Source organism: Panthera tigris, chromosome C1, assembly GCF_018350195.1.
Source record: "Panthera tigris isolate Pti1 chromosome C1, P.tigris_Pti1_mat1.1, whole genome shotgun sequence".
Taxonomy (NCBI): Eukaryota; Metazoa; Chordata; class Mammalia; order Carnivora; family Felidae; genus Panthera; species Panthera tigris.
Genome location: NC_056667.1, coordinates 9,479,605 through 9,500,063, shown reverse-complemented (window position 1 = coordinate 9,500,063; position 20,459 = coordinate 9,479,605). Strand labels below are relative to the sequence as shown.

At 50.2% G+C, this 20,459-nt stretch overlaps 1 protein-coding gene across 2 annotated transcripts in view; it reads left to right on the top strand.

Moving 5' to 3' along the window:
• LRRC38 (leucine rich repeat containing 38) overlaps positions 1-20,316 on the top strand; it is a 35,857-nt gene extending 15,541 nt beyond the window's left edge. The window contains exons 1-2 of one of the 2 annotated variants that reach the window (XR_006221155.1): positions 15,258-15,531; positions 18,891-18,973. Coding sequence is in view for 1 of the 2 variants with exons in the window: in XM_007083792.2 (XP_007083854.2) it covers positions 18,891-19,147 (257 nt within the window). In the remaining variant the exon portion in view is untranslated. Of the gene's footprint in view, positions 1-15,257; positions 15,532-18,890 lie in introns of those variants that run through there. The other variant, XM_007083792.2, reaches the window with a different exon arrangement.
• The last annotated feature ends 143 nt before the right edge of the window (positions 20,317-20,459 follow it).

Below are 20,459 nucleotides of genomic sequence, written 5' to 3'. Positions count from 1 at the left end.
CCCATCTCAAGACCTTAATCATACATCTTCAAAGTCCCTTTTGCGTATGAGGTAACATAGTCACAGACTCCGGGGATTAGGGCACGGGCATTTTGGGGCCATTCTTCTGTCTACCGCAGGGACTTAACTGCGCCGCTGTGGGTCTTCCTCACTTGTGAAAGCAGAGGGTCAGTGAAGGTGAGGGCCTCTCTGCCTGCACAGGTTGTTTCTAATGACACCCCCCCCAACCCCAGCCCCTGCCGACCCCTGACCCCGCAGTCACTTCCAAACACGGCACAGCTCTGGCCCCAGTGACACCAGTTGTCACAGTGCTGGGATCTACTGAAAACTGCAAGGGGAGGTGTCTGTTTCGGGGACCCCAGGTCTACCCTTGGCCACCTAGCTGCTGGCAGATTCATAAATATAACAAAAAAATCCAATCTGATTCCTGACTTCCCAAGAAAACCAGAATTGCCGTGTTGGTTTCAGACGGTTGAGGCGTCAACGCCAGCAGGTCGCGGGCAGCTGTCCTGGGGTGACCGTCGTAAGCAGCCACCGGGGAGCTCCAGAGAGAGGCAGGTCTCACATGCTGAGAGCGAAGGATGGATGGGGCCTAGACAGAGAGGGAAGGTGGCACCGGTGAGCGGAGATGGGGAGACACGAAGGCGAGTTTCGCAACTGGGATGAAATTGTCCGCCCGATAGCGGCCCAGGGAAGTTCCAGAAATGACCACTGTGTGCGTGAGCCCACACGGTCCTGAGGACACCATGGTGTGACGGAGAGAGAACGGGCTTTGGTGACGGCCAGGCCTGCCTTTAAGTCCAGGCCCTCACAGACAAGTTGTGTGACTTTGGGAAAGCCACACAGCTTCTCTGAGCCCTGGTCTCTGCATCTAAAACATACCTCACATTTGTGCATTCAAGTCCATGGCGGTATTATTCACAACAGCCAAAAGGTAGAAACAACCCAAGTGTCCGTCGATAGATGAATAGACAAGCAAAATGTGGTTTGTCCTTACAATGGGATATCAATCAGCCTTAAAAGAAGGACATTCTGACACCTGTTGTGACAGGGATGAACCCTGGGGACACTACACCAAGTGAAACAAGCCAGTCACAAAGGACAAAATCACTCTAACTTCCACTTATGTGAGGCACCGTACAGGAATTAAATTCATAGAGACAGAAACTGAATGGAGGGTGCTAGGGACTAGGGTCAGGGGAATGGGGAATTAGTGTTTAATGGGGACAAGGTTTCAGTTTTGCAGGCTGAAATGAGTTCTGGTGATAGAAGGTGGTGATACCTCCAGATATCACCAAATGCCTGCTGAGGGGCAAAATCACCCGCCGTTGTGAGAAGCACTGGTCCAAAGGGCTGTTGAGGAAGAGAATTAAGTGAGTTGATAATGGTGCACCCATCATAGTTCCTGGTAAACAGTAGGAGTTGCAATAAATATGACTTCCCTATCGAATGTCATCTCAACAGTGTAATTGGAAGCGGCCCACTTCCCATGCACGCCCCACATTACCCCCAACACACTCAACACATCACTGTACCCACCTGGCCAGTGGGCCCACTGTTAGAGATTTCCTTGGGGCAATGAGAACTCCAAAGGACAGGTCCAGGGAGGGAGCCACAGTGGGTGTCCCTGAATACTCCATGGCAACGTGGAACATTGATCATTATAAGTACGGGAGGTACCAGACTCAGGGGGCCAGTCTTAGACTTCCCCACACAGAGGAGCCTGCCAGAATGTTCTCTTTAACTAGATCATCGATAATAACTAGACTAATAGATAATAACTAGACTAAACTAAACACTAGCAAATAGTGTTTGCTACTGAGGTGGCAGTGATGAGAGTGGTAGAAATGGTGGAGGTGGTTTCATGGTGGACACGGGACAGGCGGGGACATCACCATGGTGGCCGGGACAGGTGGTGGGCATCAGGGTAGAGATGGTGGCCATGGGACGGGTGGTGGACATCATCATGGTGGCTGGGACAGGCGGTGACATCATCATGGTGGCCGGGACAGGTGGTGGACATCATCATGGTGGCCGGGACGGGTGGTGGACATCATCATGGTGGCCGGGACAGGTGGTGGGCATCATCATGGTGGCCGGGACAGGTGGTGGGCATCATCATGGTGGCCGGGACAGGTGGTGGGCATCATCATGGTGGCCGGGACAGGTGGTGGGCATCATCATGGTGGCCGGGACAGGTGGTGGACATCATCATGGTGGCCGGGACAGGTGGGAGACATCATGTGGGATGGTGGCCATGGGACAGGTGGTAGAAGTAGTAATGGTGATAGTCGAGATGATGAGTGATGGTGGTGCAGGTGGTGGCAGTGGAAGTGAGTGCCTGCCTCCCCAGAGAATAAGATTTTCAGCCCTCGGTGATCATCTCTGCTCATTTCTTACCAGGAGGAGGACAGGCTGGGAAAACTGCACTGTGCGTCTGTCGATCTTCTGTGCATGTGCAGTGACTGACGTGGGTGTCCTGAGGTCCAGGGCTGCCAGTTAGGCTGGAGTCACAACCCTGGCACAGGATCGACTGCACTCTGCTGCCCATTCTACAGAACATGCTCTGTGGGGCCAGGACCGAGCAGGAGCCCTTGACCCGACGCTGCCGGTGCATCTTCCCCTGGTAGAAATGAGCTGATTGCTTAATCAGACAGAGTGTCTGTGGCTGAGACAGGGAGGACAGTTGGGAATTTCCCCTGATGCAGCAGCCCATATTTAATGAAAGTTACGCTGGGGAACAAAGGCCAGCACTACGGGAAATTAGAGCTGCCGTTCCCAGGGCCCCGCTCCCTTGCAGTCCATGCAGGGAGGCCTCGCTGAGAAGTCTTCCTCTGTGACACCAAGAGCCTACAGCAAGGGCCATGGTACCCACAACTTCGGGTGCTCATAGTAAACTAAGAGCCGGGTGCTTGGAAAGAGCACAAAACTAGGAGTTAGAGAACCTGGGCTCCATCCAGCTTCCATGTGACCTTAGGGTGTCTAACTTCATTGGACCTCTCATCTGTAAAATAAAGGGGAGACGTGGGGTGGGGGTAGACTCACAGATGCGTTTGGATCTAACCTTCTATGCTGCTGTGAAATCAGGAAGCCCTGGCTAGAAGTCTGGCTGAGCATGTGAAAGAACACAAGGGTGATTCTGTCTCCTGATCCTTTGGGTTTGGAGTTCCGGGAGGCTGGCAAGCAGGGCCTGGCAGGGTTTCACCAGCCCAAACTGAGCTCTCTTACTCCGGAGAGCAGGAGAGGAGAGTGATAGGAGGGTGAGCGCTGGCCAAGGGCAGTGGGACGGATGCCCAGGGGTTGGTCCTTCCTCCCGGGGGGTGGGAGCGGAGGCCCCTTCCCTGGAAGTTGGAGCTCTGGCAGTGGGCTGGGTGGAGACAGTCAGCTGCACTCTCTCCCCAACCCTCCTTGGTGCCAGGGCCTTCTCACCCCTTGATAAGCCTTGTGAAGTTTTTAGTACAGGACCTGGGCAGGCAGTTCACAAAAGAGCCACTCCAAATGGTCAGTGAGCACAGGATACAACATTTAGCTCTTCTAGTAATCAGAGGAATGTAAATTAAATCAATAATTGTGCTCTGTTATGGCTTATGAGATTGGCCAAGACGAAAAAGTGACAAAATCCCATCACTGGCACAAGTTCAGCGGACGGTCTTCAACCTGTGAGAATGTTATCGCGGGGAGATAATTAAGAATGTGTGCATCGATGCCCATAGCAGATTGCCTCTAGGAAGAAGTCACTCTGGAAGAGTGTTCTAGGATTGTGTAAGTAAATTATGACTCGTCTACATAATACAGTGCCCGCAACCGTTACTTATGATGTTTGGTAATTATACTGGTCGAATGGAAAGAGGTTCCCAGTATGTTTATCCAACAGAGTGGCTGAGTAGATCCCTACTTGGACGATTTATGTACACATACGCACAGAAAAAATCTAGAAAGGTATAAGCCAGTGTGTTAAACATGTATTTATGGGTCCTTTTATCTTGCTTCTTTTTGTTTATTTCTCTTCTCTCAGTGTATACACGGGCTTTGCGTAAGTGGAGTTGGGAAAACAAAAAAATATTTTTGATGACAAAAAGTGCTTCGGACAGCCTATCGCTGATCTGGATTAGGCAGTTCCCGGGAGGCCGGATCAGGGGAAGGGCCCCAAGAGATCCTCTGGCCGCCGGCCTGTTTGTTGGCAAGGGGCAAGAGATTAATCTCAATCTACCATCCGCTGTGTCACCATCTATTTTGGGAGAGTGGCAGCTCTTCACCCTCTCCAGCTCCGGTGTCAGCTGCTGGGAGAAGTCATCAGTCAAGGGGACAGAGCGGCAGCGGGCGGGGCGCTGGCCACCCTGCACGAGGAAGGAGGCATGTCCCTTTGGAGTGCGCCCCGTGGAGAAGGAAGAAATGTTTCTGAAGGGAAGGAGTGGTGGGGTCCTTCTGGCCTCGGCCGGAATGAGCTGGACCCCAGTTTGTTTCGGCGGACGGTGGATGTGGATGGGAGGGAACCCCCTAGCAAGACAGAGGTAGGAGCTCAACCTCCCGTCAGCGGGGCCCTTCCGCTGTGTCGTCTCCCCAGGAGGGGGCGGAGATGCACCGAAACATCTCCACCCCCTCAGGACCCGGCGGCCACGGAGCACATGCTTTTGTAGGACAGCTGCGGAGAGCCAGCTGATTTACAGCCGGGGAAACAGAGGCTGACAGCATGGGCGTCGAGCTCACCCTTGAACTCCGTTTTCGTGCAGTCCACTTGTGGGGCCTCTTGAGTGTAAGCAGCAGAAGCCAACCTCTGGCTGACATAAGCGAGGAAGGGACTCACTGCAGGGATGTCGGGGAGTTCACACAATGGAAGGGAAGCCCGGGAAGCAAGCTCAGAAAAGAGTGCATTTTAAGAAGCCCCCAGGGGGGTGAGAGGTGATTGCCCAGAATGAAACCTGGGAGCCAGGTTTCCTCCAAATAAGGAGACACAGAGGAGGAGAAGCCAAAGGGCAGGAGAGGACTGTCCCCCATATAAGACACCTGGAGTGTGTTGCATTGTGTCCCCCCAAAGATATGTCCAAGTCCTAAAGCCTGGAACCTGTGAATGGGACCTTATTTGATAAAAGAGTCTTGGCCAATGTAGTTAAGGATCTCAAGACGAGATCATCCTGGATTTAGGATGGGCCCTAAAATCCAATGACAGGTGTTTCTTTTTTTATTTTTTTAAGGTTTATTCGTTTTTTTTTTGAGAGTGAGCAAGAGAGAGAGAACATGTGTGCGGGAGCAGGGGAGGGGCAGAGAGAGAGGGAGACACAGAATCCGAAGCAGGGTCCAGGCTCCGAGCCGTCAGCACAGAGCCTGACGTGGGGCTCGAACTCATGAACTGTGATTGTGACCTGGGCTGAAGTCAGATGCTTAACCGACTGAGCCAGGCACCCTCCGCCAGGTGTGTTTTTATGAGAGGGAGGTTTGACAGACAGAGGCAGAAGGTGGAGCGATGCCATCGTAAAGCAGGGAAGTTCTGGAGCCAGCAGAACCAGAGAAGGCCAGGACCTCTCCTCCCCTTGTGCCTTCAGAGGGAGCCTGGCCTTGTGGCTTCATTTACAGACTCTGGCCTCCAGAGCTGTGAGGGAGTAAACTTGTTTGAAGACACCCAGTCTGGGGGCACCTGCACGGCTCAGTCAGTTAAGTGTCCAACTCTTGGTTTCAGCTCAGGTCATGATCTCCCGGTTCATGAGTTCAAGCCCCACAGCGGGCTCTGTGCTGACGGCTCAGAGCCTGCTTGGGATTCTGTCTCTCTGCCCCTCCTCTCCATGCTTTCTTTCTCAGAATGAATGGATAAACTTAAAAAAAAAAAAAAAAAAAAGCCACCCAGTCTGTGGTAAGTCGTCAGGGCAGCCCTAGGAGACAAATACAGCACCCAGATCCTTGAGCATGACCTTGTATGTTCTTTCCACTGAGACCCCTGGGCTGGGGCCGCCTCTGGAGGTGGCATGGATTCCAAATTGGGTTTGCACTTTTACCGAGCAGCCTTGGCGTAATTATATGACCCACTGGGGCTTAGTATCCCCTGCAAGAACTTTGTGGGAGCATTTTGAAGGCAACGGGGGGAGGGTCACAGCTGACCGCACAGACCCTGGAGTCAGACTGCCTGATGCCAAATCCTGGCTCTACCGTTTCTTAGCTGCATGACCTTAAGCAGGTAACACAACTGTTCTGTCTCCTTACCTGCGAACCAGTCGTCACAGTGCTGCCCCAGAGTTTGTTTTGTGGATTAAAGCAGCGTAGACAGTGCAGAGTGCTTAGAAGAGCACCAGGCGTTGGGGTTCCTCCAGGGGGTTAGCTGATCTGCCCCCACTATTTGTGGGGGCTCTTTGTTCCCACGCCATCCGTGCCCAAAGAGTGCTGAGAATTTCCAGCCTTCCAGAGGGAGAAGCGTGGGAGAAACACAGCTTCTCTTCCATCATAGGGAACGGAGAATTATCTGCTGCTGAATTTGGGGAGAAGGACTTTTGTCCTGCAGGGGAAGGGTCTGTGCTTGTCCAGCACAATCGGACATCAGGTGGGACGGTCTGTCTGTCACAGGAGATGGCTTAGGAAACTCTTCGTGGCTGTACAGCTAAGCCACATTCTCCAATCCTCTCTCTATTCATATATTCATTCAAAAACATGTTTTGAGAGTTCTAGTTACTGGGAATCCAGGAGGGAATAAAACCAAAAGCCTGACCTCACAGAGCTCACATTGGAGTGGGGAGGGGCAGGGAAGCAGAAAATAAACAAGTATATACATACGTCAGAGTTCACGCGGTGCTGAGTGCTATAGAGAAAACTAAAGCCACGTTGGGGGGCGGCTGGAGAAGGATCAGGGTGGGAGTGGAGTAGGGGGAGCGTCTCTGATAAAGCGCCATCTGAGCACTTCACAAAGAAAGTGAAGGAGTGGGCCAGACGCAGGGAGCAGGTGCAAAGGCCCTGAGGTCACCTGTGCTTGGGGTGTTTGAGGGATGGCAGGCAAGGTGCACTGAGGAGTTTGGGGGCGTGGCAGTAAGGATCGTGGCTTTCACTTTGAGACAGATGAAGAGGCTTGGGAGGGAAATGCGTCGAGCAGAAGAATGATGGGATGAGCGCTTTTCTGCAAAAGACACTTCGGGGCTGCTGAAGGGAGGACTGGGGCAGCCTGTAGAGCAAAAACATCAGGGCAGCTCCGAGGCCCCTGCAGTAACGAGACCGATTGTCTGGTCTCCTTCCTCGGGATCCCACGTCATCCACGCAGTTCTAGACTCAGGGCGGGAAGGGTGTTATCCGCTGAGCCCATCAGCTGTCACGGGTGTTCTTGCAGAGGTAGTATCTGTTACACGGCTAACTACCTGTAATGAGTAGGAAGAGTTCACATCTGGGATGCATGTCATTGAAGAAGGTCGAGGAGTCATAAAAATTGGTAGCTCCCAACAGTTTTGCCACTAAGAACCTGATGGGTTAATGTTTCCAGAGCCCAGCTGTGAGAGATTTTGTCCACCAAACAAACCCCATATTTGACGGATAGCTCTGTGGCCTTGTCACTAACAAGTGAGTGGCTCCTGATTGGCTTTCTTGAGAGACCGGTCCTCCCTTACCGACCCGCAGCCCACCTTTCGGGACCCTGGCCAGGCATCACACGCTAGGATCCTTCCCACCTAGACATTTCTGACCTGTTGTGGATTTTCTTGGTTTTTGTGACATTCGTATATTGTGTGCCAGCTCGAAGCTGGGAGCTGTGGGTGCAGACGTGGTAATCACAGCCCCCCTACCCCGTGGAGGAGACATGGGGGCGGGCAGGGAGGAGAGGGGAAGGGGGAACACAGGTAGCATTCACGGCAGGCTTCCCACAGGAGGCGTTTCGTGCACTGAGTTTTGAACAGGAACTGGCAAACCTCCTCTGAAAGGGCCAGATGGTAAATATTTTAGGCCTCGCGAGACATACAGTCTCTTGTAAGTCCTCAGACTTGCCATTGTAGTGCAAAGCCGCCCTGGATGATGTGTAAACCTGTGGGCCTGGCTGGGCTCCAATATGTCTTTGCTCACAAACACATATGGGAGGGGCAGAAGAAGGAGGGTGTGGCCCTGGGCTGTGGTTTGCAGACCTCTGCTCTCGAAGAATAAGGAAGCGATCTCCTAGCACTTGTCCAGGAGAAATGGAGTGTGGAATATGGCCCTGGAGCGTGGTAGATGGTGCTTCCCAAAGGCGGCCCTGGAACCGTGGTCACATGTCCAGGCACGCACGGACCCTTCGCAAAATGAGAACAATGAGGGCGTTGCGGTGAGTTGTTCTTAAGGCTCAACGTATTTACTGCTGTTCCCTTTTATCCCGCCCTTCCTAACTTTAATGGCGTACAAAGGTTTCTCTTATAAAATGATGATGTTGGGGCGCCTGGGTGGCTCGGTCAGTTAAGCGTCCGACTTCAGCTCGGGTCATGATCTCGCGGTCCATGAGTTCGAGCCCTGCATCGGGCTCTGCGCTGACAGCTCGGAGCCTGGAGCCTGCTTCGGATTCTGTGTCTTCCTCTCTCTGCCCCTCCCCTGCTCGTAGTCTGTCTCTCTCTCTGTCAAAAATAAATAAACATTAAAAATAAAAAATAAAATGATGACGACGACGATGTTGTTGATGATGATAGTGTGTTTTTCATGTCCTCACAGGGCAGAATTATAAACTGCTGTCCTATGTCAATCTCTCCGTTTCTTATTATTTATTTTTTTTTACCAGCATATAAGATCCAAAAGCCTGAGGACCACAGCTCTAGACCATAGGCTCTCGAGAGATCTTTATCACGGGCACACGGTCTTTGCCTCAACCTCTGGACATGCCTTTCACTCCAGGGCCGCCTCTGGGACACGGGACATGGGACAGAAGCCCACTACCCCGGGGGCACTCAGATGCTTGCACGGGGACCAGCCGGGTGACACGAATGAGTGAAGAGGCTCACGGCATGTGTCCTGTCTCATTATGGCAGCCTGACAGTTGTGTCCATATGACTATGCCGCTTGGTCTCCTGATTTAAATTGTGGTGTTTTGTTTTGTTTTTTTAGATTCTTTTTTTTTTAACATTTTTCTTTTTAACGTTTATTTATTTTTGAGACAGAGAGAGACAGAGCATGAACGGGGGAGGGGCAGAGAGGGAGACACAGAATCGGAAGCAGGCTCCAGGCTCTGAGCCATCAGCCCAGAGCCCGACGCGGGGCTCGAACTCACGGACCGCGAGATCGTGACCTGAGCTGAAGTCGGACGCTTGACCGACGGAGCCACCCAGGTGCCCCTTTTTTTTAGATTCTTAAAAGACCACCACCATCGCATTGACAAGAAAAAAAAAATGCAGCCTGAGTGGGGCTCATGGTTGCCATTAAAAAAATTTTTTTTATAATGTTTATTTATTTTTTGAGAGAGACAGAGCGTGAGCAGGAGAGGGGCAGAGAGAGAGGGAGACACAGAAGCCGAAGCAGGTTCCAGACTCTGGCTGTCAGCACGGAGCCCGACGTGGGGCTCGAACTCACAAACCACAAGATCATGACCTGAACCGTCAGTCAGACGGTTAACTGACTGAGCCACCCAGGTGCCCTTCATAGGCCGCCATTTTTAATCTCTTAATCCAAATTCTCAATTCCTGGCAATGAGTCTGCGGTGACTCCACACACAGCCCGACATCCGCCAAGAGACAGTCCTTTGGGAAGGTACCATATCTAGGGGGCTCCATCCTAGTCCTGAGGTGCATCTAACACCCACCCACACTTTCAGATTCCACCCGCGCCTCTTGTGTGCAAGGCCTTTCGCATTCCGCTCTAATAATCCCTCAAACTCAAAGGTATTCGCTCGTTCCATAAATATTGATGAGAACACACGAGACCTTCCAGACACCCTGTCTCTTCATTCTTCAATTTGTGAAGCCCTGCAGATTCTCCAACTGTATATTATCTTCCTTTCCGGTGGCTTCGTGTTTTTTAGTTCTGGTTCCTTTGTTGGATTATTAATGTCCTGGGGCCCGGGAACTCACTTTCTTCAGGACTGCAGACAACGTAGGCAGACGGAAAAAACACGGGCTTCGGAATAAAACCGAGTGTAGCTCGAATTCTGGCTCCATCACTTAATAGGAGAATTGCCAACGATTTCTGAGCCCCGTTTCCTCGCCTATGCCCTGGGCATATTCCCGCTCACCTCCCAGAGGGAAGTCAGCGATGAATGACGTGTGTTAAGGGGTATGCTCTGTATCACACAGTAGGTGCCCAACACCTGATACCCCCACACGGGCACACATGTCCTTCCGACTGAGGGCATGGGTGAGAGCTCAGGAAGGTGTAGGTGAATTATACTGAATGGGAGGTTATGCATATTTTCTCTTTTCAGAAATCGGCCCAGTGGGTCTCCCCTGGGCTCTCCCAGCCCTACCCTCCACTCAGTGTTGACTCCCTTGGGACTAGCCCTTTGCACTATGGCTGCTAATCCCTGATGAAATATCACATAGAGTCTCTTTAGGAGACTATGGCCTTCATTTAAAAAGAAGGAGCAACCCAATAAGTACCTGAAAGGATGCTCAATGTCACTAGTCGTTAGAAGAATGCAGAACAAAATCACACCCACAAAAAATGAGATAAGACTTTACACCCACTAGGATGGCCATTATTATTATTTTAATGTCACATAACAAGTGTGGGCAAGGACGTGGAGAAATGGGAACCTTCGTGCACCGCTGGTGGGAATGTAACATAGTGCCACCATTGTGAAACGCAGCATGGCGGTTCCCCGACGAGTTAAACGTAGAATCACCATGTGATCGAGCCATTCTACTTCTGAGTATATATCCCAAAGAACAGAGCAGAGACTCCCAACAGCTTTTTATATGCCGATGTTCACAGCAGAAGTATTTACAGTAGCCACAAGGTGGAAACAACCCAGTGTCCATCAACAGATGGATGGACAAACAAAGGTGGTGTGTCCTTGCAATGGAAGACCATTCCGCTTAAAAAATAAGGAAATTCTGATACGTGCTACCACATGGAGGGACCTTAAAAACCTTATGTTTGGTGAAAGAAGCCAGTCACACAAGGACAAATATTGTATGATTTCACATATATGAGTAGGCGAGTTCATAGACACAGTAGGATGAGGAAGACAGAGAGGGGGAAGGGGAGAGTTATTGTTTCTTGGACACGGAGTTTGGGGGATGAGAAAGTTCTGGAAACAGAGAGTAGTGATGATTGTACAACATCGTGGATATACGTAATGGCACTGAATTGTGTACTTATAAACAAAACGGTAAGCTTTGTGTCGTGTCGAGTTGGCCACAATGAAAAGTACAAAGAGGAAGAAGGAGGAGGAGAGAGGGAGGAGGAGGAGGAGGAGAAGGTTGGAGCGAAGATGAAGGAGGAGAAGCCGCCACCCCCTCTGTAGACGGAGGATGATTCTGGGCGTGCAGATCGTCCGTTCTCCTCACTGCTAAACCCTGAGCCGTTTCCGCCTCTTGGCAGCTATTCCAAGCAAGTAGAGGACAGAAGACAATTTCGTTTTAATTTCCACCTCAGACTAATATGATGAGAAAAATGTCTTCTCTCTTGTTGCTGAGGAAAAGCACAGAGAGCACTGTGATGGGCCTAGATATTTGGGCAGACATTACTGGGTGTGCCCAGGAGCGTGTTTTTGGATGAAACGAACATTTGAACCAGGAAAGTGGGTACAGCAGAGGGTCCTCCCCAAGGTGGGTGGGCCTCATCTAATCAGTTGATTAGAACAAAACCACTGGCCCTCCCCTCCTGTGAATAAGGGGGAGCTCCTCCTGCCTGATGGCCTCAAGCTGGGGCATCAGTTCTTTCTTTCTTGCCTTCTGACTTGAACTGAAACATCGTCTCTTCCTGAATGTTGAGCCAGTATTCAGACTAGAACTACACCCTCGGTTCTCCTGGGTCTCCAGCTTCCTGGCTGTGGATTTGGGAATTTGTCACCTTCCGTAATCATGGGGGCCAATTCCTTATAATAAATCCCTTTACACACACACACACACACACCCTATTAACTGTCTCTGGAGAACCCTGACTAATGCAAGCACCCTCCTCAGATATCTGGAGTCAGGTGTGGGCACAATTTGAAACCTTGAAAATCTGAACAAAACTAACACTTTTTTTCAAGCACAAATGGTGGCCAGGCGCCATGTTAAGAGCTTTTCAGATATCCCTTTATTTCATGCTCATGACCATGAGCCGGGGGTCTGTTCTAAGACTCACTAGAGGCTGTCCCTCCATGCCTGCATTTCAGAACCCATCTCCTGACAAGGGAGACTTCTCCAGTTTGTCTAGGTCAGGGTGTGGGAACAGGAGGGTTGCTGGAGAGTTCTAGAGAGTCTCTTTAAGAGACAACCTGCCCAAAGGGAACTTGTTCTGAGTTGCTGGGTGGGGCTGTGCAGCCCCGGGAGAGTGGGTGTGGCAGGGTAGTGGTCAGAGTGTGGACTTGAGCCAGACTGGCTGGGGTCACTCTCAGCTCTGTCAATCCCTGGCTGTGTGGCCTTGGGCAAGTCACACTTGATGTGTCTGTGCCTCAGTTTCATCATCTGTAAAATGGGGATAATTACAGTAGGTCGCTCATTGGGTTGGCATGAGGATTAACTAAGCTGACAGGTGTAAAACCCCAGTTGCAGCATCTAGCATACACAAAGTGCTGTATCTGTGTTGGCTTTTATTTGCTGTTCTTAACTCGGACAGCTGAAGAGATGCGGGTCAGGAAAGGAGGGAGAACGTTCCAAATCAAGTAGGGACATCCCAGCGACTCCTTCCCTTCCCTCACGTGCCCATGCCCACCCGCCTTTCCACTCACCCTGTCCTGGTGACCCTCCCGTTAGACCTAAAGTCCTTGAGGCCTGAACTGTGTCTTTCTCTTCTTCCTTCTTTCCCTCCCACCTTCCCTCCTTTCCTTCCTTCCTCTTTTCCTTTCTTTCTTCTTCTTCTTCTTCTTCTTCTTCTTCTTCTTCTTCTTCTTCCTCTTCTTTTTGGTGTGTGCTTCACAGCCTCTAGCATAAAGCTTCGCTTGTTTTGTTTCATGCCCTAATCAAAGAAAGCCATTTAATAACTAAACTCAGCAATGAATAATAGCCCTGCCTTAGAAGGTAACTTACTTTTCCAGGCACTTCCACCTGAAGTTCTCAACCAGAGGGACTTTAGTCCCCCCACCCAGGGGACATGTGGCACTGTTGGCAGACATTTGTGATTGTCATACTGGGTGGGGTGCTACCAGCATCTAGTGGGTAGAGGGCAGGAATGCTCATAAACGTCCTGTACCGTGTGGCATAGCTCTCCTACAAGTATATATATATATATATATATTTTTTTTTTTTTTTTAATTTTTTAATGTTTATTTTTGAGAGAAAGAGACAGAGACAGAGCGTGAGCAGGGGAGGGGCAGAGAGAGAGGGAGACACAGAATCTGAAACAGGGCTCCAGGCTCTGAGCTGTCAGCATGGAGCCCATTGCGGGGCTCGAACTCACAAACCACAAGATCGTGACCTAGGCCGAAGTCCGATGCTTAACCGACGGAGCCACCCAGGTGCCCCCCAACAACAATGATCTGATGCAACATATCAATAGTGTCAAGGGTGAGAAGCTCTGGTCTAGAGTAAGATCCTGCAGGGGAGAAGAGGGGACGGGATCCCCCAAATCAGATTACCTTGACTCCTGAGTTCTGCAGCCTGCCTAGAACGCGTCTCCAGAACGCTCTCTCTGGCAGCAATGCCCTGCCCCCTCTCCTGGGCCTTGTCTGCCCAGCTAACGCTCTTTGTCTGACTTTTTTTATTCCTCTGCCTTTCCTGAGCTACGAAAATCCATGAAGACAGTGTATCTTACCGTGTTAGCTCCATCGATTGTGGTCCCAGAGTCCCTCACCCCTGGTGGGTTTGCATGTGACGTTTGGCAAACAAGCCTGTTTCTTCCAGCCGCAGAGAAATGTGAGATGACATTTTCTAAAAGGGTCACTTTGTAAAAATGCCAAGCTTAATCTCAAGGCACAACAAACAACGTAGAAATCGGAATTGACTCAAGGAGTCTTGGCAGGCCAAGGTTGGGTTTAAACAGCAGGTGCTGTGGGCTGGTGTTGTTCTGTTGTGGTTGTTTTCCAGTGAATACAGCTTATTGAAGACAGGGACTGCTGGAAAGTTTCTCTAGATAACAGTGACCCGTTGCGGGTTTGAAGATTACAAATATGGTAAAACCTCGATTTGCAAGCAGAATTCGTTCTGGAAACATGCTTGTAATCCAAAGCACTTGTATATCAAAACGAATTTCAAGAACCATTGGTTCAGTTGTGATCACGTGACATGATGATCATGTCCCATACGACTTGTATTGCAAGACATCGCTCGTTTATGAGGTTAAAATTTACTTGGGGCGCCTGGGTGGCGCAGTCGGTTAAGCGTCCGACTTCAGCCAGGTCACGATCTCACGATCCGTGAGTTCGAGCCCCGCGTCAGGCTCTGGGCTGATGGCTCGGAGCCTGGAGCCTGTTTCCGATTCTGTGTCTCCCTCTCTCTCTGCCCCTCCCCCGTTCATGCTCTGTCTCTCTCTGTCCCAAAAATAAATAAAAAACGTTGAAAAAAAAAATTTACTAGAAATGTTTGCTCGTCTTGCGGAACACTCGAACAAGTTACTCGCAATCCAGGGTTTTACTGTATTATCTTAGAGTTAGAAACTGTGTTTCATGGAGTCCATTTGCGTCTACCTTGTTTATGTTCATAACATCTTTGGCTCGGGGGAAGGGGTGTTTAGAAGAGGCAGGTTAGTGGATTTTTCCACTTTTCCATTGAAGAAAACAGTGTCTACAAGGGAATCCCAATATAACTCTGTCTTCAAGTTCTCCTATTCTGTTCAAATGCATTTAAAATGCTCATAAGAAGTAAACAAAACTTCGGCTTCTGCCAAAGCATAAGAGACTCTTAAAAACTGAGAACAAACTGAGGGTTGATGGGGGGTGGGAGGGAGGGGAGTGTGGGTGATGGGTATTGAGGAGGGCACCTTTTGGGATGAGCACTGGGTGTTGTATGGAAACCAATTTGACAACAAATTTCATATGTTGAAAAAAAAAACCAACTTTGGCTTCTTTCAGAAAAAGAAAGTCAAAAACTAGTCAAGCATACCTGGAGAAAGACACAGAGTTTTGTCCAGCTAATCCCTTGGGGATATAAGGTTGGCATTGAATCAGGGAGAGGAGGTGCTGTAAGGCTGGTTGCCAGGCAACGGTTCCCATGGGGAGGAGAGCATCAGCCCCAGTGGGTTGGCTGTACATTACAGAAAAGGTGGGCCAAGACCCAAGGAGGGAGGAAGCCTCTGTTTCTGAGCTGGGGAAGGAAAGATATGCAAATAAAGACCCAAAGGGTGGTCACTGGGTTGCCGTGCAATTAGCAAGCTGCTCTTTGCAGTACAGAAGCCAGCTAATTAGTGAGATGTGAAGAGATCATTCTGACTTTCAGATAATTCGGGATATGGGTTGAGGGCCACCTTTCTGAAACCTGGAGGCACTGAAAAAGAGAGGAGTTGAAGGTTTTCCTGAAAGTTGAAAGGAAGCCAAAGGTAAGTGTCCTGCAGTGTCCTTACTGCAATGGTGTCCTCACATTTCCGGGAAGGTGTGTTGCTAAAAGCAAGCTGTGAAAACTCTTGATGCTTCAGTTTTTTTTCATCCATAGAACAGGCATAATGGTACCACCTACCTCATGAACTTGTTGCAAGAATTAAAAGTCAGTATGTACGTAGCAGTTAGAAGAGTGTTTGCACATAGTAAGTGCAGTATGAGTCCTAGTTTCTACTGCTTTATTTTTCTCCCCTCTTCCAGATTAGAAACAGATGATCTGATCTTTTTATGCATTTTAATATTAAGCATTTTCTTGGACCTGAAGTTTGTGAAATCATGGTAGTAACTCGACTTTGTATATAGTTCATATTATGTATCAGTCAGGATGTGTAGATTACACTTGGTAACAAACAGTCTTTGCTGGCTGACTACTCACACGAGTCTTTATCTTTTGTTCATGTCCAGTGAGAGTTTGTAGTAGTTTTCTAGGGCTGCCACAAGAGAATACCCCAGACTGGGTGACTTAAATAACAGAAATGTATTTTCTCACAGTTCTGGAGTCTGGAAGTCCCAGATCAAGGTGCTGGCATGGTCAGTTTCTGGTGAAGCCTCTCTTCCTGACTTGTAGATGGCCACCTTTTTGCAGACTTCTCACATGGCCTTACCTCCGTGCACATGCAGAGAGAGACAGTGAGTGAGATCTGTGAGAGAGTGAGATCTCTTCCTCTACTTTTTTTTTTTTATAAATTTTTTTTTAATGTTTATTTATTTTTGAGACAAAGCGAGACAGAGCATGAATGGGGGAGGGTCAGAGAGAGAGAGAGGGAGACACAGAATCTGAAACAGGCTCCAGGCTCTGAGCTGTCAGCACAGAGCCCGACGCGGGGCTTGAACTCACGAACCGCGAGATCATGACCCGAGCCGAAGTCAGACGCTTAACCGACTGAGCCACCCAGGCGCCCCAACTCTACTTTTTTTTTTTAATTTGTAAAAATTATTTATTTTAGAGAGACAGCACACATGCACAAGCATGGGAGTGGGGGCAGAGGGAGAAAGAGAGAATCTTAAGCAGGCTCCACACTCAGTGCAGAGCCTGATGTGGGGCTTGATTCCACAACCTTGAGATCATGACCTGAGCCGAAATCAAGAGTTGAACATTCAACTGACTGAGCCACCCAGGTGACCCATGTCTCTTCCTCTTCTCTCTTTTTTTTTAATTTTTAATGTTTATTTATTTTTGAGAGAGAGAAACAGAGCACAAGCAATGGAGGGGCAGAGAGAGAGGGAGACACAGAATCTGAAGCACAGAGCCCAATGTGGAGCTTGAACTCATGTACTGTGAGATCATGACCTGAGCTGAAGTCGGACACTTAACTGACTGAGCCACCCACGCGCCCCCTGTCTCTTCCTCTTCTTATGAGGACACCAGTCCTATGAGATTAGGGCCACGCCCTTCTGATCTCATTTAACCTGAATTATCTCCCATTATTATCTCTAATTACAGACACATTGAGGGTTAGGTCTTCAACATAGAAATTTCAGGGGGATACAATTTGGTCCAGGTTGGTGGTAGAGGTGGGGACTCTGTTCGTGATACTCATTTGGAGACCCTGGTGAGCTGGGGGCTTCATCTCCAGCCGTGCTCACCTCTCCCACCTCAGCTCATACTAAATGCCCCTTTGCTCACTCTTCTGCCCCTGGCTACGTGGTGTTCCCCAAACACCAAACCCTTTGCCAACTTCCTGTCTCCTCTGCCTAGACTGGTCTTTCATGACTGGTTCCATCTCATTCTTTAGATCTTCACTAAAATAGTACCCTGTGAACACCCATCTAAAGACGGTCCTCTGTCCCAGACGCTCATCCTTTCATGCTAGTGTGTCATGTTAACATTTATGTGTTTTTTTTTTATCTACTCACCAACTGTCTAAGCCTAAGCTGCATTAGGTTTTTTCACTGCTGTATCCCCAGGGCCAAGTATATAGTAGATAATAAACATTTGTTGAATGCATGAATGAGTGTCTGTCTTCTAGAATTGATACTCTTTGAGTGTAGGGGCCTTTTTTTGGGGGGGGGGGCTTGTTTATCACCAACCCCTTGGCACAGGATAAAATGCTCAATAAATGTGGGTTGAATGAATAAACGAGTATCTGGAGACCCATCCTTATGGTGCTCAGATTATCATGCCTTGGGCAAGTTTTCCTTTGGGCTTACTGAGTCAACAGAGGGTGTAGAATTCACCCACCTGCAATCCTCATAGCTGTCTCCCTCTCTTCCCCTGATGGCATGATGAGGAGTCTTATTGTATGTGAAGTGCATAGAATAGCGTCTGGCCCATGGTAAGTTCTAGTTAGCATTTATGGTTATTGTGGTTTTTTTTAATTAATTTATTTGAGAGAGAGAGAGAAGGCATGCGAGTAAGGGAGATGGGCAGAGGGCACGCTCAGCACAGAGCCTGACGTGGGGCTTAATCTCTGGGATCATGACCTAAGCTGAAATCCAAAGTCGGACGCTTAACCGACTGATCCACCCAGGCGCCCCATTCATGGTTATTGTTTTAAAGCACTTTCTCACATGTACTCAGATGCCTTGTTTTTCTGGACTGGAGGATATGAAACTCCTTTTTAAATGAGCCAAACACTCTTCCAGTGAAATCTTAAGGGGACCCTCAATATATAACACAGAGGTTAACAAGGGCTCCTCTGGGCACAGCTGGAGTGGATGTCCCGGAAGCTCTCAAACTCCCCGGGGGAACTCACATCTTAAAGCACTCTTCAGGTGGTTATGAAAAACACGGAGGCTTCGCAGAAGCTTCAGTACCTGCTGTTTGAAGCCCTCCTTCACATATAGCCTATTTTCCCCACTCCTGTCGCAGGAAAACCCTTCTAGGGTAGTGCTGTGCTAACCCTGTTTGTGCCCTGAGGACAATGACGGAGAAGATTCTAGCAGTGACGTTGCCCACTGGAGCGTATTGTATGGATGGGCACTGTCACCCCCCTTCCCCTCCCCCTGCACTGGCCCCTCCTCCACCCGCCACCCCCAAGGCCACATAGTACCCAGGTCTGGATGAAGGTCTACAGAGGCCCTGACCTTGAATCTCCCCTTCTATCACCATCTGAGTGGTTCAAAACCTAGAGTTCCACACCTTAAGAGCAGGGCAGGGGAGACCAAGGCATTCGGATTTTCTCATGGTGGTTACTCTGGGACTTTAAAAAACAAAAAAAAAAAGCTTATACAATCAATCCCCTCCCCTCTTCCGTTCTGGGGGAACACTCCTGCTCTGCACTCAGTAAGCACTCGCCTTGCCAACTTCTAGGCAACCCTGTAGACCTCTCTCTCACCCCTCCCCCTGCCTCTTTCACAGGCCGTGAGGAAATCCAGTGCTCTCTGCCCCTGGGGAACAGGAGGATATTCCTGCACGAGCTGTCCGAGGCCAGCTTCAGCGAGTGTAGGTTCAGCCTGTCGCTCACGGACCTGTTCATCATCATCTTCTCGGGCGTGGCGGTGTCCATCGCTGCCATCATCTCCAGCTTCTTCCTGGCCACCGTGGTGCAGTGCTTCCAGAGATGTGCCCCCAACAAGGACACCGAAGACGAGGAGGACGAGGATGAGGACGACTGAGCCGCCCCCTCCCTTCCTGGATTGCCAGAGCCCAGGCGGGGCTCCCCTCCGAGCCTAGCGGGAAGAGGGGAAGCTGGAAGTGGGAAGCAGTCAACCCGCGGTGCCCAGAGCAGCACCTGCCCCTGGCCGTGCACCTGGCCGTGCACCTGGCCGTGCACCTGGCCGCGCACCTGGCCACACACCCCGGGTGCCTGCTGGGACCTCCCATCTCAGAGTTTAAGACCTTAGGGGTGGACGAGCCCAGGAAGGATTCTGGAGAGACCTGCCTCTTGGCTTGAGGTTCGAGAATGGGGTAGAGAGAGGCTTCCCCGCTGACCCTGAACCCCAAGCCGGGGGGAGCAGACGCTTGCAGCTCTGACCACCGAGCTGGCTTGTGCATCTGTTCTCTGGCCTGGCTTGGGACACTGAGCAGCAGCCTCTTCGTCCTGGGATGCAGCCGCTCAGACAGGGACTCACGTCCAGGGCCCTGTCCCTGGAGTGGACTTCTGCCGTACCGGGCTTCGGCAGCCTCTGGAGGTCCACAAGACAGACCCCCATTTGGCTAAAGTGGCACCGAGGGAAAAGCTAAGATCTGGCCAAAGGGCGTTTGTCGCTGTAATTTGGTGAGCAGGTGGGGAAGACTTTTCCTGACAGAGGTCACACCCTGTCCTCAGCCCGAGAGGAAGCAACTTGTAGAGGAAGGAGGGTCCGTCTTGTATACAGTCTCCTTGGCCTCTGTGCCCCATCACTCCTTCCCCTGAAACACAGCCACTTGTCTCCCTTCCCCGGCCCCTTCCCCAGTCCCCCCACCACTGGAATCCCTCCTCAGCCAGCTAATGCCTGGCTGGTCTCTGTGCTGGCACGGGTCCAGACTTTTCACCTCCAGAACTTGTGGTAAACTTTCCCCCGAGGCCAGGATTCCAAAAAGCAAGTTGTGCTGGACCAAGAAAATGCTAAAAAAACAAAAAACAAAAAAACCCCAGAGATTTGGCCTCTGAGAAACCTCCATCAGTGGCCTTAGGGTGTGTGTTACATTTCCTTGGAGCATAGTTTGTGACAGGCAGTGTTTTCCTGGATGTGGAAGACGGCGCTGGGTTCAGAGATAATATGAAGCCACGTCATGTGCCTGGCGGGTTAATGTAGGGCGACGGTGTCAGCAGCATTGGACTCTGCTGGGGACTGAGACTTTGAGGGAGCCTGAGAGAAGTCCTGGGTGTTTCTGGGAACCACCTCTCCACTGTTTCTCCTAATATATTCCTTATGTGCTCTTCCTCCATTACTCCCTCCCATCTCTGCCTCCACAAAGACCCACCGTCGCTTGCTAAGGGCCAGG